This window comes from Channa argus, chromosome 12 (assembly GCF_033026475.1).
Source record: "Channa argus isolate prfri chromosome 12, Channa argus male v1.0, whole genome shotgun sequence".
Lineage (NCBI taxonomy): Eukaryota > Metazoa > Chordata > Actinopteri > Anabantiformes > Channidae > Channa > Channa argus.
In genome coordinates, this window is record NC_090208.1 from 20,550,281 (window position 1) to 20,572,649 (window position 22,369).

At 39.0% G+C, this 22,369-nt stretch overlaps 1 protein-coding gene across 1 annotated transcript in view; it reads right to left on the minus strand.

Annotated features, from left to right (window-relative positions):
- Window positions 1–209: 209 nt before the first annotated feature.
- pcxb (pyruvate carboxylase b) overlaps window positions 210–22,369 on the minus strand; it is a 255,727-nt gene continuing 233,567 nt past the window's right edge. Inside the window, exons 22-27 of the mRNA XM_067525430.1 lie at window positions 20,781–20,960; window positions 15,416–15,590; window positions 14,217–14,290; window positions 3,975–4,115; window positions 3,654–3,755; window positions 210–3,424 (exon numbers count right to left, since the gene is read on the minus strand). Coding sequence (XP_067381531.1) covers window positions 3,275–3,424; window positions 3,654–3,755; window positions 3,975–4,115; window positions 14,217–14,290; window positions 15,416–15,590; window positions 20,781–20,960 — 822 coding nt within the window. The 3' untranslated portion in view covers window positions 210–3,274. The remainder of the gene's footprint in view (window positions 3,425–3,653; window positions 3,756–3,974; window positions 4,116–14,216; window positions 14,291–15,415; window positions 15,591–20,780; window positions 20,961–22,369) is intronic.

The following is a 22,369-nucleotide window of genomic DNA, read 5'->3' on the forward strand; positions in this document are numbered from 1 at the left end:
TAGAGCTGAGCTTTCCTCAAAACTGCACTGCTTCTCAAGAATAAGGTTCTGTTTGAACTGTCATGTATGTATGTAACCCTGAGATGCACAAACAAACATCTATTAAAATGCTTACTAAAATAATGATGGCATTTTTAGAGGGTATTCTTGCAAAGCCCCAAACTTGTCTCTTGCTCGCTGCGTGAAATAAGCAAAATACACCAAGACGCTGCAGATTCAGTTACAGCTTTATTAGTCAGTACAGATAGAGGAACAACTATTGTTTTATTCGACAACATTTGCTTCCCTTTTTGTGCGCACTAGTGCCTACGTCTCTCCTAGCATCTGAACATACTTAGATCTCACAAGTAAATGTAAACTACATCAGATCATCAAATTAGAACAAGAAAATGGTCATTTCAAAGTACAGATTTAAGAAAACCATGAGAACTTGTGAACCTTTTGATAGAAATTCCATGGAGACATTTAAGATCTGCCTGCTAAACACAGTAAATAACCACTTTTCTTGGTTTCATAAAAGCACACAAATGAAAGCAATAGGAAGAAAATAGAAATGTCACAGACCCCATTTTCATGCTCGTCATGACGGTTCACTTCTAGATAGCGTGAGCTCAAGAATAGGTCAACAGTTTACCCCCGCTTTCTGAAACAAGTAACATTTCAAGCTGTGTGTCCTTTTTCAGATTTATTCTTCACAACCCCCCCAAACACTGAACATCAGTACATTGTCATAAGCATAAGTTGTTACAATCGCTGCTGGCTAACACAGAGAAACACAGTTACATTATTGCATGACTGGATGCCATTATTTTACTTGTGCAAACTTACAGTGTGGAGGGGAAGAGAATGGAGAGGAAAGCAGGATGAAAAGGTGGTTGAATTGAGGAGAAAGGGAAAAGTGGAAAAGGGAAGAGAGTTCATAAGGGAGTGAAGGAGGGAACTTTACATTATTGTGCAGCAGCAGCAGCTTGTCAGTGTCACACATCCCGACCACTTTATCTCCATCTCTTTTCAAAAGATTCTGATTGCTACAGGCAGGTGGTACAGCAGGCATGGCAGCAGGCTGCGAGAGTGCGGACACACACATTAGTGTTGTAATTAACTACGACATCGCTGCTCAGCACTGATGCATAGTTTTAAAAGTGACTCATTCTCAGACATAATGGAGCAAAAACAATGGAAAGAATCCAGTCAAGTACACACAGATACTTTCAGCTTGTGTCTCGGTCAATGTGCGGCGTCCAAGGCGCACAGATGTTTAGGAAGGTACAGTGTAGTATTTTTTTCGGGCTCGCTGTCCTGAACGCTCACTGCTTCACTGTGCTACAAAGAGATTGTGACACTTTAATTTCCTGCTATAATTGATGTGATTTAAAATTTCCCTACTTGTTCACGGCCTACTTTCACTGGTCAGGTTTAGCCACAGACTCAATTTGGTACAGATCACCTAAATATTCAAGACCTACAGATTTGTTAAAGGGACTGCAGCTGACCTCAGTGGAGTCAAAACAAAGTCTAATGTTGCCAGAGTTTAATTGCTGCTTTGCTTTTACATTTTTTGGATATTGTGTTACTATGGAGACTAGCCAGACCACAGTGCAGTGTATTTAGTTTTGATTCAGTTCAGCACTGAAGGTTTAGGAGTGTTAGCAGGAGCATTTCGCTTCAGCGCACGGGTCTATGAATATTTCATCTCTTTTAGCATGTGTCTTCAGCTATGCTGGTCCAATATTATGAGGGCTGGTTGACTTTGTCTAAAAATGAGTTGGAACACACACAGATTTCTATGGCAGTTTGTGCAAACACACAATGACGTGTTGGAAATATAGAGCCGAGTGCTGCTACTGGGAGTCTCCAGAGTCTCTTATTAGTCCGGCTAATTTCACATAATTTGACAGAGAATTCATTCATAAATTAATCAGCAGAGCCTCAGAAAATAACACCACATGCCTCCATTACGGCACCGTGTAATCCCATTTACACCTAGCCTTAAAATCCCCATGCAGACAGAAGACCATTTAGCATAAGCTCTGCCTGGTTCTGAACCAACAGGGTGAAACTACTCCTCTGACAACTTTTCTAACATCGCGCTATTAAACCAAAGACACTGGAAAGGCCTCAGAAGCCACCTTAAGACTTAGTGATGTTCAATCTGGTTTTAGTTTGGGCCACCGTACAACTGGCTGTGGATAATGAAAGCCACATTTAAACCAAGGTTCTCTGGAAAAATCTGCACGGGTGTTTCCACCGTGGCTTCATTTCAACAATGTTGCTACAACTTTGGGATTTTAAAGACCAGTAGGGGAAAATTTTTACACCAGTGCAGCTCGTTACAAAAATAAACCTTCTACTATTACTGATACAGTAACAGAATACATTTTTCACTTTGGTGCAGCATTTGACATTTCTGACGTACATCCATGATCCCATCAACTAAAATTGTGCCACTTGCTTTGTTGTGCTTTTTATTGTTGTGAAAATACTTTAAATCACATGATCTCAAGTAGCAGATTGGACATAAAATTGTGATTTCTTTCTGTCCCCGTGTGCTTTGTGCTTTTTCCAAATTAGTTTTTTTAATCTATTAACATTCTAAATGCCACCAGTGGTTACACATTCCCAGAATGCACTGTGACTAATGTCAGACACTGATGACCACTAGTAAAGGTGACTATGCTAAATATGTAATGTTTCCACAGAATAAAAGGATTTGATAATTCATCCTTTAGTCCTCCTGTCTGAGCCCTGCTGATGACAACGGCCAGCACTTAGTACTAATCAATATAACATTTCACATACTCTGAATATTAGGCAACATCAACAGCATAGAAATGGAAATTATAGCAAGTCAATTGTTAAGACTGTTAGTTTTTACACACTGTAAACTCATTGTAGTACATCACACTTAAGATGAGCGTTTAAGTAATGGAATGTATCACAATTAAAATATCTTCTATGTTATTTTCCACAAGTTGAGAGTACATTGCTAAATATACTGAGATGATGTTTTTGACCTAATCTAGGGAAATCCAAGCAGTATTTACTCATGGTTGTTTTATAATCTGCTGTGTCTGGATATGTGTTGAAGTTTGAACTACGTACAAACTGGGGGCCTGAATAACCTGCAGCACTGACACAAAAGAATCTTTGAAGAACTTTTTCCTCTTCCTTTCTTTTATAATCCCCCCTCTTCCTCCACCTCACAATATTTCCAAAATCAGATTGTCTAGCTCCCACACCCCCTCCCTCCCTCCACCTCTTCTGCCCTCTAACTCTACTCCTCGATTTCCAGTATCAGGTCATCTCCCTCCAGGGAGGCATCGGCCGTGACATGGACCGCCTTAACGATCCCAGCCACTGGAGAGTTGACCACAGTCTCCATCTTCATGGCAGAGAGGACACACAGCGGCTGACCCTTCTCCACCTTTCATGATTAGACAGACAGTTCACAGAGCATTAAAACACAATTTAAATGTACAGATCACTAGTCACTGTAGAAGAGTGACAAAAAACAAAAAACAAAACATACACCCAAAGCCTCAAACTTAAAGGCTGTTTTATGAACAACAAAGGCAAATAAGTGTAAGTGAGTTCAATATGAAAAACCAACATGTTGACAGAAAAGAGGATGAGCAAGTTAACAAGAAACTCACCTTGGATCCAACTTCCACTTTGACCTCCAGGACTTTTCCAGGCATGGGTGCTCCCACCTGACCTTTAATGGACTTCTGAGCCTTGGGATGGAACTTCATTTCCTGGGTGGAGGGACAGAGAGATTTCATGCGTCCATCTGTCAATGGTCCACACTTGCCTGCTATGTATCCACTAATCTAACCAACAGTTCATCCATATAGTCATTCAAATGCAATCTACCCCTCACAACCATTTGTTCCTATGAATAAAAGACACACATTGCTAAGTGAATGGTCATAAACTCTGCTCCATCTTCCATCCAACCTCCCTGTGTACCGTACCTTCATGGCAACGGTGTCTTTAACCAGCACAGATCTCAGCTGTCCGTTCAGCTCAAAGAAGACCTCTCTCTGTCCGGCCTTGTTCAGGTCACCTAGTGCCAGCGCCTTGATGTGGAGGATCTTCCCTCTCTCCAGCTCCACCTGACATACAACAAAGAGAGCAGAGGAGAAGTGGAACAAGTGTGGGAGGACAGGACAAAAACAAGGGAAAAGGAATGAGAGCGTGAAGGAAGAAGGGACAGAAATTAGATTACGTTAGAAAGTTGAAATTAATACATGGGTGCTCAGTTCACAGGCGCAGCTAAAGCAATAAAACAGACTGCAGGGCTCAGTGAAATTAAAGAAGTCAAGTCAGCAGAGTGAGACAAGCCCAATGTTTCCTTCCCTTCTTTATTTGATTTCTCCCTCCCTCACACAGCATGCACTTTTTTTGAAGGCAGGAAAACACAGGTTGCTGTTTCAATTTATTTAAATGAATCAAATAAAGTTGCTGCCCATTTGTGTTGTGTTTAACTCTGTCAAAAAGCCAAATTAATCTTTCAGGACCATGTTTAGTGTGTGTGACATGATGAAGCTCATCAGGTCATTTTTTTCCCAGCAGACTTGTCATAACAGTTAAAGCACAGCTTGTACAAATGGCATTAATGATATCTCTGGTTTCTTCAAGTGTCCAAGTCAGCTATGAGATAAGTATTTATGAGTATTAGGATTTATTAAGCAATGACCTTGACACTGAAGCAGTAAAAAACAATTCAGCCATTCATGTCACTAATTACACTTGTGCTATTCTTACGGTGACATGTCACAGTGTGTTCTGTGGAGAAAACATGTCCCGTTGTAAAAGAACCAACATTATCCCTGAAATACTGAATAATTTATGCAATCATACAATTTTCAATGGCAAACTACCAAACCAGTCATGGACATCTGAACACGAGCAAACCAGACATGAGCATTTTTTTTTTCCCCACTGATGTAAAAGGAAAACCTTTTGAAAATGTTTCACATAATTTGCTGGTGGATTTAATGCACTTTTGGCTTTGAATGCCAGCTGAAATGAGTCTAATATCACAGGATCCTGCGGTTGGTCTATTTTGCTTTTACACCACAAATGTCCTGCATGGCAGTCTGACAAACACAGACAGGGGAAAGTAAAGTACAGTACAGGCGAGATGGTTGTAGTATGGACCCTTTCCGTTATTACAGAGCTTAATTACTGTCAAATCATAATCCCATAGAATCAGCACTAAGTGTGTCAAATATGTCCGGATATATTTATGATTTATTAATTTCAACTGCTCCAAAAAAACAAACCGAGGCAAAAACATTCCCCCTGCAACATGTTTTAGGTCCATTTGTTGGTTGAATGTCTATGTCAAGCATATCCACATATCATGGTTGTATTTTGTGACAGCACTGCCTAAAGCAGGGAACACACCTGAAGAGGTTACACACAAAGACCGTTTCCACCAACCATCACAGATTTCTAGTCTTAAAGCCTCTTTCACAAATGCATTGGACTTCTGAAATTCTCCTGACTTTGTCTGGAGGGGGTGTATGTGAGAATGCAAAAGTCTGAGTGAGACGCTACAGAATTTATCCTGTCAGCCCCCTAGTACCAAGACCATATTATGAGCGTGAGCGTGTTTTCTATCATGTTGCACCTCCCAGGAGAAAGCTTCTGACTTTTAAAACGCAGCTCTGGACAGTGTCTGGAGTCGATTACCGCTGACATTGTCTGGAGTTCATATGTGAAACAGGCTTCTGACAGTCTGGACCGTGGGCAGCACACTTGTGGTCGGAAATGACTGGACAATCAGGAGATAGACACACCCCCACAAATGCTGCAAGAGCGGGAAATTCTTGCATGTTCTTGTGCCAAAATAAATATAGTGGCACCTTTGAACTTGGACTTGGACAATTTGTGCATAAAAGAACAAAAGCAGCAAAGTCCTGGATGGAAAGATGAGGACAAGGCAGGTAAACACAGGTACATCTGTAGGTCCTGTAGGTCTCCCTCAGATGTGATGTTTTGAGAGACACAAGTCACATTTCTCCTCATACAATGAGGATAAAAGTTAAAAGCTGTACTTTGTGCATGTTTCTCTGTTTACACCCGACAGACTTTTCAGCAGGCATTTCAGTTTTGACATGAAATAGACAGAAGTGGTATAGACAGAATGACAATCTAGGAGATAAACACAGGGAGATTGAGACAGACAAGATGGCAGACTGGAGCAAATAAGAAATCTCTGCCTTTAGTATAACCATAAACTCTGAGGCTTTACCTGCCATCTGTAAAAGTGTTGTTATAAGACAAAGACATTCCTTCCTCACTCTGCGTATGAACAGAAGGCCGACTCCTCCTCATATCAAGTCTGGTCACCGCTCACTGGTCGTTCCCTCGACACCGGCCACTGTACTTCTTCATTTCTGTCACGCCTCTTCTCAAATCTCTTGTCTTACTGGTCGGAAACTCTTTTTTTCCCCCCTCTTTCCATTTGTCCAACTTCCTCTGTTTCTCTGGCTTTCAGTCTCTGGGTTTGTCAGCCCTCCCGTGGGTGACAGCTTTCCATTTTGTAATGTTATTTTGCCACCTATGTATGGGTCCACACTGTCTCGCATGCCATTATTAATTTGCCTTTCACAAATTCTCTTTTCCCCAAACCTATCCGTCTCATTGCTTTTTGTTTCTCACACTGCCATCTCAGCTACCGAGTCTCCATTGATATTCCAACCTCAGTCTCAGAGCAAAGATGAAAGTATGGGCTGCTGCACGTATGTATTGATCTCAATTTCATTCTGCTTCTCTTTCTCTGCTTGCTCTGAGTCTTCATATACTTCCCTCGCTGTCTATCTGGTAACAAAATCTTTCTTTGCATGCTTATGCTTTCTTTCTGGCACTCACTCTTCATCTCTCCACCTTCCTTTACACTCAACTTCCCTGTAGCCTGTGCCGTTTTGTCAGGCTCTTGGCAGAACTTTGCAAAAAACAAAACTGCCTTCCCCTTTCCAACTGTGTGGCTTCACACTACATCTCCTCACAACTGCTTTCATGAAAAATACAGTATGCGTCCCTTTGAAGAGAGCAACAAGATTTATGAGTCTTCTGAACATGTGTCTGTAACTTGTATTTGTACAGCTGCTTTCTACAGAGCAAACAAGGCAACTTCATTGCACTATGTCAAAATGTAAAACATCACACATATTGAGACGTACACTTGTATGAACTGAACACACTGATCCTAGTGGTTATATCAATTCTTTCTACAGTATGAAGTGTACCGTAGTCCATGTTAGGCATAAATGGCCTGCTTGCACTTTTAAATGTAATTGTGCAGGTAAAGTACCGGAGCCCAATAAGCTGTCCTAGAAATCTTTCATCATATTAGTTTCTCTCCGCTCTTAGTAGAAAGCAACTTATAAAACATTTAGACTATCATTCAGCTAAATAAAGTAGCAAATTTGTCACTTTCTACAACTAGCCTCTGCAAGAGATTCAAACTGAGTGCAGACTCAGGGGACCCAGGCTGCATTCCATTTCCACAATAGCTGCTAACTATAAGCATGTGCTACATACTAATATACATATCCAGTATAAATGCACAGTTTTAATTCAATTAAACTGTAACTTTAGAATTCCACTGTCAAGGGGTTTCCCAAAGATTTTATACTAAAATGTAGTTTTTTAAATGTTTTTTTTTTACTATAGCATCTCTCATGCATTATAAATGTTCTATAACTTAGCCTTGGATCTGCTGCGTTCTTGGCATTATACTCCCCTAATGTAGCTTGTTTATTCTGGCAGTACCTTGAAGCAGAGTTTCTTTTTGTAAAATTCAAATACCATTTTGGAGCAATAATTTCTTTGACTAAAACATGTTTTGAACTGTGCCTGATGTCATACTATGTTTGTAGCCATGGGTTTCAATAGCCAGTAGCATATCGATTGCACAGTGATAGCATTTGGTTCCAAGTGGATAAAATACTTGAATTTGTTGAATTTCCAGACTTACTGAATCTTGCCTGAAGAGGCTCATTAGGTGGATAATAGAGACTGTGAGAGAAGAAGAGTCGTAGGGATGAATTAAAAATGGGAGACAAATTGTGTCTGTTTCACATATAAACTCCAGAAAATGTTAGGAGAAATCAGTTGCATTCCATACAAGGATCACATACAGCGCAAGCAAATCGGAGTCAGAAGCCTTCTCACGGGAGAAACAACTAAATTTCGGGGCAGGGTCAAAGGAGACAACACGATAGAAAACTTGCAGAAACAGTTTTGGTTAAAGCATTTGCTATGAGATCGTTTCTGTAGTCTCCTGCTTTTCCTACTGTCTTTTCGTATTCCCGCACCAATTTCAGGGTCTCTGGCCCCTAAATTGCTGCAATATTCTTCTCAGACAGACAGTCATGTCCACTGGACCTCTATCTTTTTGGCTGGAGAATCAGGCCTAAGACACAATCTTTCTCCCTTTTTTCATGCTGCCCTTTAGTCCATCCCCCATGAACATTAGGACCATGCCTAATAATCAATTATAGGTATATGAAGGGTATTTGGAGTTGTAACCACTACATCCCATGACTCTTAACTCCTCTTTTATCCATTTAACAAGCTTATTCAGCCCAGGTGAAAAACAAAAGGGTCCCTTAGCTGACTTTCTTAAAGACAGAACTTGCATTTTTGAAACCTGACAAACATGAGTGTCGGGTCGATTTAGAACTAGATGCAGATGAGAGGACATGCTACCCAAAGTCTTTCATATGAATGCCTCCACCTCTGAGGCCTGCCAATGACAAATAACTCACAGAACTTGTGTTTTCTATAGGGCAAAATTCATGTGAAATAGTTCATTTTGTTGAATTTTGAACACAGTTGAAAAATCTAAATTGTGAACTATGGATGGGAACTAGTTGATGTGTGAACTGAACTTTGATCTAGATCTTGTGAAATCTGAACTTGCCCAAACCTGCTAATTAGATTTCTGTGGCGACCAGAGTAACATGTACAGTATATTAGCGCCGATGGGCCACAGACGACCGAGTCTCTGTTTGTGAAAATCTGTTTATATTTCTGTCAAACATGATTAATACCATACTGAATCATCAGCACATGTCAGATAAATCAATGTTTTTTTTTCCTTCCTGTTTCTGCTGTATACGTGTGGGTGAATGACAGCAATCAACAGAACTGTCATCGTGTGTAGGTGCCTGTTTGTGTACACGAATGCACTGTAAATAGCCTGTAGTTGTCATTTGGTTTTTACAAAGCAGCTTTAGTGAAATGTGCTCAAATTGGTTTTGTCTAGAGTCACGTTTGTCAGAAAATGGCTATAAGAGTCAATATGTTAGTTTAAACTTTTTGCAGAAATTGCACTCAAAAAAATCTGCATCCTCCCACCAAGTTCAGAAGACAAAGATCTTTTGCAGGCTTGCTGTTCACTCTTTGGCTGATAAAACCCATGTACTGGATTTAAAACAGGCTTGAAAGGAAGAGCTAAACAATACCACATGATTACTGGGGAAGCTTTTATATCTACAGCATCAACAACTGATCGGTGCTCAAAAAGATTTAGTTCTTAAATCTGTTTTGATCAACATTTTCACTGCATTCTTCACACACTAGCCGATAGGAGCGTTTGTTCCAAATATACAGTTAATAGTGTGTTTGCATGAGTACTGTGAGTCCATCTGTCAAGGACAGGTGCTGTCATTAGCTGCTGTCACAGTGCATTTGCCACAAACGCCAACACAAGCTCAAAGGCTTTTCTTCTACCTCAAGTTCACCCATTTTATTTTGCAAATTCAAATTTCTGATTCTGTATAGCTGTTTCATCCCTTTTTTCATCTTGTTAGGGCATGTTAAATACTGTACACCAGCAGACTAGTACACATGCTTTTATTTGGATGGATTTTTTCTGTACAGAATCTGCAAGATAGCTCCTGTTTGCAATGCACCCATTAATGTAGACAACTATTCAGAGGATCAATTTGGTACTGTAGGAAACCACTGATTTTCAGGCAGGCATTACTTTTAAGTGGTGTACTGATGATGGACACTGGAGATATAGACATCGTTGAGATAGGTACATCACACTGAATTATAAAACATGCTTCATATCAGTGTGTTAAGAGTTGAGGATTATTCTGTTTCTCTTCCTTCTTTGCCTTCCTGAGGGGGCTTTCACCCTTGTTTTTGGCTTTGCTCTGCTGAGCGTTTGCATCTATTACAAACTGCATCCTGTAGTTTCACAAAGTTGCAAATCCCATGAAGAATGAGGGGCTAAATTAACAGGGATCACAGTAGTTTCCCCTAATTACAACTTGAAATCAGGCAGGCTGACTTGCTTTAACACCCACACTACCTGCATGGAGATTCTCACAGGTTACAGCAGCTAACATTCACTTGGTCAACGTTAAAACTGCCACTTACTTATTTAACATTCTCGTCAATCAGTCATCACATATGTACACCTCACATCTGCAAAAAGGGAACTTGGCAACTCACCATTTCCCCAGAGATGTTTTTAGCACTTTCAGTGCATCTTCAATTGGTGTTTGGTTGCCAGGTCATTTATTATTTCCCAAGAGAAACCCCCTAGCTATACAATTTACACAAAAGGAAATGTGAGACCCAAACACAAAGCCACAATATGCACCCAATTATGGGAAGCAACATAATTAGTTTGCAGGCAGCAATATGTCTAAACACTCAATTGCTGCAGTTTAATTGAAAATGTTGATTGGAAATATGGTTTGTAATATGCAATTCCCTTAAATTACATGAACCACTGTGAAAAAATGTAAATGATATGAGCCTGTTGTCATGAACAGCATTAGTAAAAATGAATTGGATTAGAAATGACAACAGTTCGTAATGCAAGCGCCTCATTCAACCGTAACCGGAATTCTTCACAGTAAAATAAAGAAAACCACTATAATAGAAACCCCTGGCTACATGGGAAAGGTCACTTTTTTGACATGTTTTCATTCCATTTCTTGCCAGGTACCACTAATCAGACCTGATCTAGGGTGGGGGGGTAGTTATAGTCATGACAACAGGAGGAGGTTTGTTTCTGTGGTGAGGACTGATGTTAAGCACAAATCGAAGTGTCAGAAATGTCTAAAAATGACAACAGTTCTGAAGGACTGGAGATTAGATAAACTCCACTAAGCGTCAGCTTTTCTAACAGGACTATACCACAGGTAAAAATAGATATTTCTGCATTTGGGAAAAGTCTGAATGACAAGTTTTCCCATGAGTCACTGAAAGCCAACGAAGCTTAAGTACAAATGATATTATTTTATAAAAACACATTTACTGAGGGAAAAACCAGTATTTACCATAGGCAATTTAGAAAATGGCTATTAATCCTTTAACTGGCATTGTAACTGCGTGGCTGATTATTTTTTACGCTATTTTGCTGTAGCGTTTTGCTTTAGTGCATGTAACATCAATGTTATCCACTGGGTGGCGATGCGGTGCAGAAATATTACTGTCTGAAAGCTGTTGAAAAAAACGAAAGTGAGTCGGAGCTGCGCAGCACCTCAGAAATGACATGGAACATGTGTGAAAGTTGAGGTAGACGATGTCATTTCTAGACACCAAACAATCAGATTTATTTGATGGGCATAAATCACACAAGAAAATACATATCTATGATTTGTTAGAAAACAGAGTCAACCGCTCGGTTGAGCTCCCAGTGTAAGGAGGCAGTTTAAACAACCTCGCTCAAGGTAACTCTCTCATTTTGGACCCATTTTGGACTATTGCTAGTGATTCAATTTGTAAGCTGCACAAACGTTATATCTAAATATTTGCCTACTTGGGAACACATTGTCCATATGAGTCCTGATCCAACTATAGCTTTTTTAAGGATTTTATTGGATATTTGTACATGGATGATATGGTTTGGAATATAGACTTACTTAAGCCAACAATTTAGAATGTTGCAGGAATTTGAAAAAAATGACATGATGCATCAAACTGTGACTTCCTACCAAATTATTGTACAAAGTCTGACCGTGAGCCTTGTGCAAGATGTCTAACTTACAAATGAAACACACCCTGCGGTTATTCATAAGACAGCATGCTGGAAGGTCTGACTGTCTGTAGAGTCAATACTAGATCAGCACAATCAATGCAGCTCCTTATTCTTTAATAACAATGCAGCAGCAGCAGCAACAGCAGTGTAATGGTGCTCCCCCTGTCCTTGCTAATATAAAAATCAATTAACACCAGCCTGGAATAATTTTGCTGCAGTGAAATGAAGCAATAGTTAAACATGGTTGACTCTGCAGCTCTGAATCACTGTCAGTTATAGCTTTGTGTAAGTTACTCACACTCAGAGAATCTAAAGAAAATATTGCGAGAAGTGAATTCGATGAATAGAAAAGGAACAGATGATGTTTAGTGAATGATGTGTGTTGGGGATTTGGTGGGATTATAATTAAGGCTGCTAGAAAGATGAGTCTGATTGATGCAGCCTAGACATGAGCCTTGAGCAAATGCAGGAAGGTAACAGGGGGACTGTACACTCCCTTATACATCGAGATGCAAATGTTAATTTCATAAAGGAACCAATATACCCGTTAAAATACATTTCGATTAAGCTATATAATAGAAACGAACCGAAGATATATTAATGCTGAGGGCAGAATAGAGATGACTCAACTGTCCAAGTAGAAGCTGCAGTTTTCTTTTAATACTGAACTTCACAAACCGTCATTTCCTTTATTCTTTCTGTAGAAAGAATTGGCTCTCATATTTGTTAAAATATTTCTACAGCCTGGACAAAAACTAGCAGTTAATTGTCCTTTATTTATTTTTTTATTTATTTTTCAAAGGAAAGCAGTTTGATGTAGTACACATTCAACAAATTAACATAAAGTGGTTTTAAAGGTGGGAAATCAATTCTGTGGTGATGTATTTCCTACATAATTAAACAGGATTGTCTGCATTTAAATAAAAAGCTACTTTTAATGCCCCCTTTTTAAATGCTTGAATTATACAACATGTGAAAATGGTATTGGTATAAATACTGGGAGCCTTAAGCTATTATTTTCCTCCCTGTAATCCTCCCAATAACCTAATGGCAAAGTAAAACAAACAACAAAAAAAAAAGCTAGACTGTACTGTGTACAGACTTTCTGTTTTAAATATTCTCCAAAAAACAATTCTTTACTTGCTGGCATATTGAGTGAAAGACTATTTCAACCTTTCCGTCAGGAGCAGTGCAAAACTTCTCTTAGATCTGATGTCAGATTCTGATATCTGGACTGGTACAGTCCCCTTACTTTGAATTTTGCTCCTCAGTGGTTACTGCTGTCATTCTGCTGAAATGGTTTCTGTGCAGCACGATCTGGATAAAAAACAGATCGTGCACAGGCTTCAAACGTGTTGTCGATCAGCACAGCAGTCAACATGTAAACATATGGAACCGTATATTCACATATGTTAAAATCAAATTACAACTTACTGATGGTGGGTATGTACTGTAACATATTGAAGTTGACAAGAAAGGTTTTCATACTTAGAAGGCAACATTCGCCAGAAATGTTTCCATTTCACATTTCGTGGCATTACAGTTAGAAGTGACAGCCAATTATCACATCCTCTCACCAAGATAATGTTACATTCCTGTGCTCCGCTAATTGCTTTGCACATAAGGTAGTTTGGCTGCTTTGTTTTGTTTCTTCACTGGGCTGCACGTTCAGCTGCCTCCCTGTTGGAGAATAAGGGACTGGTAGGAGCCTGTACAAACGTCTATGATGCATTTGGTCCGAGATATTAGCCCCCAGTGTATTTCACTGTCAAACATCACTTGACAAAATGAATCTGTTATTTCTGTGCAGGAAGGCCAATGCGGTGACTGGAGAGCTCAGAAATGATGTGTGTTGTTCCCTTGATAAAGTGTTAATATCTCTGTCCTCCCCACTGTTTTATCAGCACTTTACTGTGACTCTACAGCAAACTACATCAGATACAAGCCCACTGCACTGATGAAAGAAATCCCTTCCTGCAGATATTATCTGGATATTATTTAACTGCTATTACATGAGAATTAATTAAGACACTAAACGGATTATTAAATGAATGATTAGTAATATTAATTCATCATGGTAGTATTACTGACATGATTTACAGCCATTCTTAAGCCAAATATATAAAACAAAAGGGATGATATCAATAGGATTAGTTCAGTATTTATTCAATTTGTGCTTAAAGCTAAAGTTGAGTACCTCAAACTCTTCAGCAATCTTGGGTCCATCCAGGAAGAGCCTGGTGCTGAGGCAGTCCACTGGGCCAAAGTTAGCTGGAAAAAAATGTTAAAATAAAAGGACATATTTAGGTGCTTTAAATTAAATGAGTGTATATTTGATTTGACTAAAAATTCAGAAATGTGCTTAGAAAAAGGTTGCATGTTAGGATCAGGTTAACAGTCGTATTTGGTCTTGAAGCAGTGAAGGAACATCTGAACAGTAAATAAACAACCTTCACAAAGAGCACAGAAATGCTAACATTTCTTTCCTCCTCAAAGCAACAGCAAAGGTTGCAATAATCTGGGAAACTAAACACCACAGTAGGTGCTTTTAACAACTACCAGTCAAGTTTACCTCCTCTAGAAGACTCCTACTGAACTTTCAACATCACAGTCTTCTCATTTCCCCTGCTACTTGCTGCTGTGTGTGTGCACACTCTTATCTACCACAAAATGTGGATTGACGCCTGTAACATGTGCTTCAGATGTTCACTATATGAATGACAGATGATCTCTGGGTTCTGTGATTTTAGCCCCTTTAGATACATGGGATTGGTGTGCTGTGTATATGACCCCCTGACCAGCCAAAAAAACTACATTTTTATTTATTTGTTTAACTTTACAATGAAAAATTCTTATTGGCTGGTGCTAATCTTTAAGCCCCAGTGACAGTATTGTGGCCTCCCTCTGTCGTGATCTCAGCAACAGATAGATAAAAGTTATATTAAGCATAACTATGCCTACACAATAAGTTTGGTGACATGTAAACCTGGATCGAGGCATAGCATGAAAAAACATGAACTAAAAGCTTTGTTTATAGTGGATCTGCTACTTTGTTAGGTGACTGCTGTTTTTCTGCCATTTAACTCATTATTGTTTGTATTCTTAAATGTTAAGTTTCATTAAAGTCAAACTGACTCCATCTTCAAACTAGGTGTTTGCTTTTTAAACTGTTAATAAAACATAACATGTAGGCTACATTTTTATCTGGTAAAATGCTTTTTCCACAACATCTAACAAAGCGGTGCTAAATTAAAGCTACTACTCTGAAGCAAATAAAAACACAATCAATTTCAATTTCTGCTAACAGGGCACCGTAAATATTAAACATTGCACTTTTAAACCATCTAATCACAAGCAACCTTGATCAAATCTGAATGATCAAATGTGCCCACTTACAAGTGAATTCTTTGAATTCCTGGAACACCTTGGGGTACATGGCTGCTGACATCACATCCTCTGGGGTGATTTCATCACCATGTGCAGCTCGCAGACCCTCCTCCAGGGACTTAAAGTCCATAGGTGGCAGAGAGGCACCAGGGCGACCCTCAATACGGGGGAGTGACTTCAGGACCTGGCATTAAGAGAAAAAACAAAGACTTAAGGTGTGAGGGTGTACAGCAACAACAGATTACTGAAAGTTTTTATGCAAAGTCACGTAGTGTCTCTGAATGTTTTTGCACTCACAACGTCCCCATGGGACTCTGGAGCATGTAGGATGCGGGTAAAACATTGTACTTCACAACTATATGTCTCTATGAAAGCTGCAAGCTGTCAAAACATTAAAGTGTGACTGCAACTTTGGGAGAAACGAGGGTGAGAGGCGGAGAAAGACAGATACATGGGGAGCTGCTTTGAGAGATAGAGGACGCAGGAGAGAAACACTTGAATTGGAGAGTATATGAAACTTATTAATGCAAGTTATTTTTACATTTGCATAAAACTGGCACCACTGTTATGTCAAGATCTGCAGTGATTTCCACATTAGTTCCCCCCATCTCTCCCACTCTCTCAATACGTCTTTTTCTCTCCAGTAAAGTACCATCAGCTCAGCAAATGACTGCAGCAGAATGTGACAACATCCTCATTCTTTCTTTCTTTGAAATAGTAAAGACGAGACTGAAAGAAAGTGGATATTTGCGGAAAGTGGAGGCTGCTATAAGACAAATGATGACATTTTATCTGCCCACACAGTGGTTGTTATCTGACACAGCTCGTAGAGACAATCCATCACAGGCTACTAATAATGTCTGGAAAGGGATTATGTCAAGACTGAGGCATTTCGCCTAAAGGCCACTGTTTTGTTTTTATTTTCACAGACTTTCTCTGCTTTTGATCACACAGACTACACAGGCTGAGAGGAAGGGAGGCGAAGTTGCAGGAATCTCCATACAATTAGCCTGTTTAGTCTGCTTCGGTGCTCTACCAAAGGTTTCTTGGAATTGCATACAGAATAAGACAACAGCAAAGCTTTTGTGCTAGTCATCTGTGTGTGCTGATCTCTGTTAGGCTTCATTCAGGTACAGTATAATACTAACTTAAGGCAAAGTGCTTTGTGCATAGAATTAATTATTATACAGTATCTTCTGTACAGTGCCTATAAAAAATTTGAAATTCTTATTCGTTTTTAACACTGAATCACAGTCAATATAACTTCACTTTTTAAACTATTTAAATTTCATTGTGAAAACAGATTTCTACAAAGTCATGTCACTTAAATTTTTTTTTTTTTTTTTTTATGCCGGATGCCCTTCCTGACGCAACCTCCCCAATTTCTACTGGGCTTGGAATAGCACTGCACAGCTGGGGATGGGAAAGGGCGCTGGGGGTTCCGTGTCTTGCCCAGACACACTTCGACATATAGCAAGGACTGGGGATCGAACTACTGACCCTGTGGTCGATGGACGATTCCCTTACCAACTGAGGTAAAACCACCCCCGAAATAAAAAAAAAAATGATAACGTGAAAATGATAAATGGACTTGAACACACTTGTGCAACCCCCTGCAGCATGTGGGAAATCAAACTAATGCTCTTGTTCAAAAGTTCATTTAGCTTTTCAACCTGTTTGAACATGATTGTTAAGAAGCATCTTACATTCAGTAAAACTGGGTGTTTGATCTGACTTAGCAGGCTAATGAACATCTGCTGAGAACGATTTAGACAAGTTAAACTATGAAAACACAGCAGCATGCCAACATGAAAAGGTGTGATCATTTTTATTTAGCTAGTACTGTGAACACTAAAATAAATTGTTGTGCTAATTATATTTTCTCCTGTCAAACTGAACTCAGCAAACAATGGTTCAGTCACGTATGTGTTTGTGGCCTCCTTAGTCCCCTTCTCGCACAGTCGAGCCTTTTTAACACATGCACTGGAACCCTGAAAGTCTCAGGACTTTATTTAGAGACAGTAGAGTCAGAATTTATCCTGGGAGCCCTCTTGTACAAAGTTTGGATTACGCTGCTCTGTCCCAAACTGTCGGGAGTAATTAAAAGCAGCGAATGTGTTAATTATGTTTCTATTAGTCGACTTCTACAACATCTTTTTTAAATTTCCTTTCTTTCTTTCTTTTTCCTTTCTTTTTTTTCCTTCTTTTCTCTTACTGGTGTAAGTTTTGGCCAGGATGCTAACTAACAAGTGCCCAAACTTCTAGATGCAGATCCATTTATAATACAATTGTTGAAACATAGCACTAGGTGATCTCCATTTCACTGTGTGACTTTAAAAACAGATTGGCTGCACCATTGATAATTTAAGTGACAGCCTTAATGCAATCACTTATTTTTTGTGTTTTTTTTTTTAATTAACTTTGAATACTTTTTTTCACTTCATGTTTTCACTTCGACATAAAATAATACTTTCGGAGAGAAAAGCCAAAATATAGTGCCTACAATTCAATGTTGAAACATTCAATGGGGGTAATAATAGATTTTATGTATAAAGCACTTTACATTTGAAGCAAATCTCAAATAGCTAGGGGCAAATTCTTTTTTGGCATTGTCCTTATCCTGTGCATATATTTATCCTTTATTTGTGAATGTTTGTGCTGCTGTTTTCACATCTGTTCGCGTTATACATCATCATTAGCCTTGTGTGTATGCGCAACATATAAGCACATTTGTGAGTACATGTGTGTGCGCCAATGCCATTAGTCACAGAACAAGCAGTTCAAAGATAGCTGAATCATTCGTGTGTGTGACACTTCAAAGAGTCTCATTGGAGTCCCTGCTCATTAACATTTTGTCCTGGGAGGATGTCTTACACCTAAACTGCTTGATTGTTTAACTGTTTGAAAAAGATAGTGGCAAAGTGTGGGTGCATTAACAAAGGAAGGAAAGAAACTCTTACTTCAAGGTTATTTGGACTTTTTCCTCATTTCTTGCAAACCACATTCTTTTGTTAATATTTGTTTCCTCTACCTTTCCTTGAGGAACTGTGTTTTTTTTAAACAAAATATTATTTCTTGAATGCACTTTCTAATCATCTTGTTCTGTTGTTCTTCTCCATCTCATGCTTTTCTTCCCATTTTTGTTATCCCCTCCCCTGTGCATCCTCTTTGTCCATCCACGCTACAAACAAAATGTGTGTGATCTAAGATGGCGACACACCTCACTTCACATTTTCTTCAACAGTTTTCTCCTTGCATGCAAACAGCTGTGCATCTCAAATGAATGCATGCGAGTAGGTGTTCCGTGTGTATTGCTGAAATGATTGCCTGCTGACTAATGAATGCCACTTTACAGTAACTCCATTAAAGAAACATCAATTCTTCGATGCCACTGGCATGCAAATTTAACCTTGGGTGTCTTTCACTAGTCAGTGCACTAGTATATGCCTCAACTTACATGCCAACAGATAGTGAAAGAAAAGTTAAAGCTTATAAATAACATACTTTATCACACTTAACATGCACTTCATGTAAGATATACAAATGCAGCTGTAAAGTAGCAGAAAATTATGATTAACCTCTTGCCTCAAAGCAATGACTGTCACAATGAACTGTCATGCTACCATTGCAACCCAAGCTGCTTTAAGAAATACTTTCATAAATAAAATAATGCTTTACTTTCTGCTTTCTCACAAACTTTTCTTTAACTTACATAAGCTTGGCACCAATTACTTTGATTTATACAACAAAAGTACCCCCAGATATGGGGTGAGTGACAGTAACATTTATCGGATTTATCTCAGACTTTTAGCTTGCATGTAAACACAGGCGCACAATAAGCACATAAATGAAAAGGCTGTGAAAGGAAAGCAAAAAGCTGCACCAAAGCTGAAGTCTGAATTGAAATGAATCAGAGGGATGGAGCGAGGTATTTCTTTTGTAAAGCTGTTTGTGAGGAAGCCTCTTGGTGTTTGTGTATTACACACTCAAGATGGATTGTCACTTGCTTGCAGTCATTGTTGTCATGGTGTAAATATCTGTAGGGTAGGTTTAGAGGAACACTCAGACTTGTTTTTTGGCTGAGATGAGAAACTGTCAGCACTTCTACATGTGTGTTAAGGATTTACTTAGAACAATGCATTGCAGGTTGTAGCTAAGCCTTATGGAAAAGACTGTAATACATAAGCTTTAACATACATTATCACTTGTACAATACAGTTTAAAAAGTGTAAGGCCAAAATGTGACCTTTAGCACTCATGCATCCTGAAGGGATAGCAGCAAATGACATATTTTGGGAAATATGAGATGAACTGATCAATACTAATGGAAAGGTAGCAAAGGTGGGATAGACTATGTCAAAACTTAAAAATTAAAAATAAAATCACTAGCTGTTAAGGGTGGGACTGTTTTGGAAACTTGATCATCAAGTATTTGAACTATACAGCAGTGCAAAGAAAGAGAGGGAGGACAACTTGATTTAGAGGTTGACATGACAGCAAGAGCTAATTTCACAGGGGTAAACAAAGAGGAGAAACTATGTGAGGGAGAAATAAATACTGAAAAGACAACAATGCATGAATAAATTAATGGACAACTTCATAAACCTAAGTGATGGATTTTACAAAAAGCTAACAAATAGAAAATTGACGAGGAAAAAACGATTAGCTAAATTCACTACTGTTCATGGAAAAAATAACTAATTGCATTTTAATTATCATCTAGCTTCTGTATAATTAGGTGCTTCAAAATGAACTGTAGATGCACACATTGTGAAACTCTCTGTCACACATCGTGACATAATGACTGTCCTGCTCACAGAAAAACATTTCACATATTGACACCACTTAGAAACGCTCCACATCTGTGGGAGACAACACCCACTAGTCTCTCTTCCTTTAAAAAAGGGAAAAAAAAAAAAAGTTTTTTGGGAAATGTCGTGTGGGTCAGCAGGTTTGTGGGAGAGTGTGACAAATCTGCCTTTATTCACGTGCGTGTGTATTCATGCAACTCTCCCCAGGAGACTTTGAGCTGCTGGCCCCCGATGCTGCGTACAAGAATTGTAAGCTCGCTGTTTGCGGTCATGAAGGGAGCAGACAAGAGAAGTAGGCAGAAGCACAGAAACAGAGAAGATGAGAGGACAGAGCAATGCTATGGTTTTTCCATCCTCCTGGGAACTCACAGCTGTCAGATGTAGCCAAGTGCGTGACAGAATGTGTGTGCACACTTGTTAGAAGACGACAGATTAATATTATTGTACAAGTTGGTTGTTGAGATCTAAATAACTGTTATGGTTGTATTATCTCCTACAGGTGAGAGGTAAGTGTCTTTAAAACTGCCTTGAAACATTTTTATTAATGTTCAGTATTACAGTACCTTTGATCTGAAAGGTTCAGGGAATCCTCCATGAGGTATTCCGATGTACCCCTGCAGGAACTCCACCACAGACAGTGGAAAGGACAGCTCATCAGCCTGCTCTTCCACTTCTGCCCTGGTCAGGTTGTTCTGCACCATAAACTGGGCCAAGTCACCAACAATCTTAGAGGATGGAGTCACCTGAGAAAAGAAGTAAAAGGAACTGTGAGCCAAACTTAGGATGTACTGGTAATACTGAATCCTTTCTTTTGTTTAGGAACACAAATGGAGGAACAAAAAAAGCTGATATCAGTTCAGTTCAGTCCTGCAGTAATATATTTTTATTTCACCCCAGACTGAGCACAAAATGTTAGAAAAGCTTCTGATATGCAAGTTTTTTTAGGACGAGAACAAGAGAACTTTCTGTTGTGCAACCACTGCCCTTTAATCTGACCAACACTCACATAGAGAATCAATCTGAGATAATATTACATGTTCCTATAATTTAATCATGCTTTTAGATTTGTCCTTCAAAAAAAGGGCCATCTTGTTTGAAATCCTGCTGCACCAGCTTTTCAGTGGTACGGTAAAAACGCACATCCACAATGATTTCACCAAAAACAGTAGTGACAGTCTTTGCTTTAATGAAGATGCTTTCTATGAAGATTAAGTACTAGGTAACCCTGAGAAAAGTGGTGCGGGAGAAGAGAATGAGAAATGAAAAGATGTTTACATCTCTACAGTGTTCTTTAATCATTTGATTTGTCAGCCATGAACTAAACTACACAGGTCTTTCCTGTGAAACAGAATGAACCTGAAAATGAAAGGGGAAGAAGAAAACATTCATTAAAATCACATGTATTCATTCTTTCATTATTTATAATGGCATATCATTATGGTAATAGCGATCCCTATTAGCATAATGGTGATAAGTGGAATCTTTTTTTTTTTGACTGAACAGGAAACTGATGCAAATATCAATCGGAGGTAATACTCTACAATTGTAATAAATGGAGCTATGGATTTCAAGCTTCTTGTGTCCTTCTATTGGGTACTTGGACCATAAAGAGAGAGGGGTCAACTATTTTCACTCAAACTAAAAAAAAACTGTAAAGACCCCTATAGTTAATTATGGCAGTATTCAATCTCCTAACTTGACACAGAGTCTGATTGATGTTTAAAGTCATTCTGTCATTTTGGAACATACAAGCAGAGAAAGTGTTTGAGGAACCATAGGCTTAATCACTGACAGCTGAAGGACTATATGGACAAAGAGCCCAAACTCCACAAGTTACCTAATGTAAAATACTGCACAGCATGGAAAAATGCCACTGAATAAATGAACCAATACACATTGAGTTGACATTTGTTAAATAACTTCCCAAAATGAACTTAGGACTTTTTTCTAAGAGATGTGATGGAGAATTATTCATTGTGAAGCATAAAGTATAAAGACATGTCTCTGTGCACAAATGTTGCTCTGGGATTTACCACAAACCCCCTTGGGACTAACAGAGCTCGTGGGATCATTTTATCCTTTGAACAAACACAGGCCAATGTGTGTGTTTATAGAAGTGCCATTTTATTATGAAAAGAACATACTGTAGCTA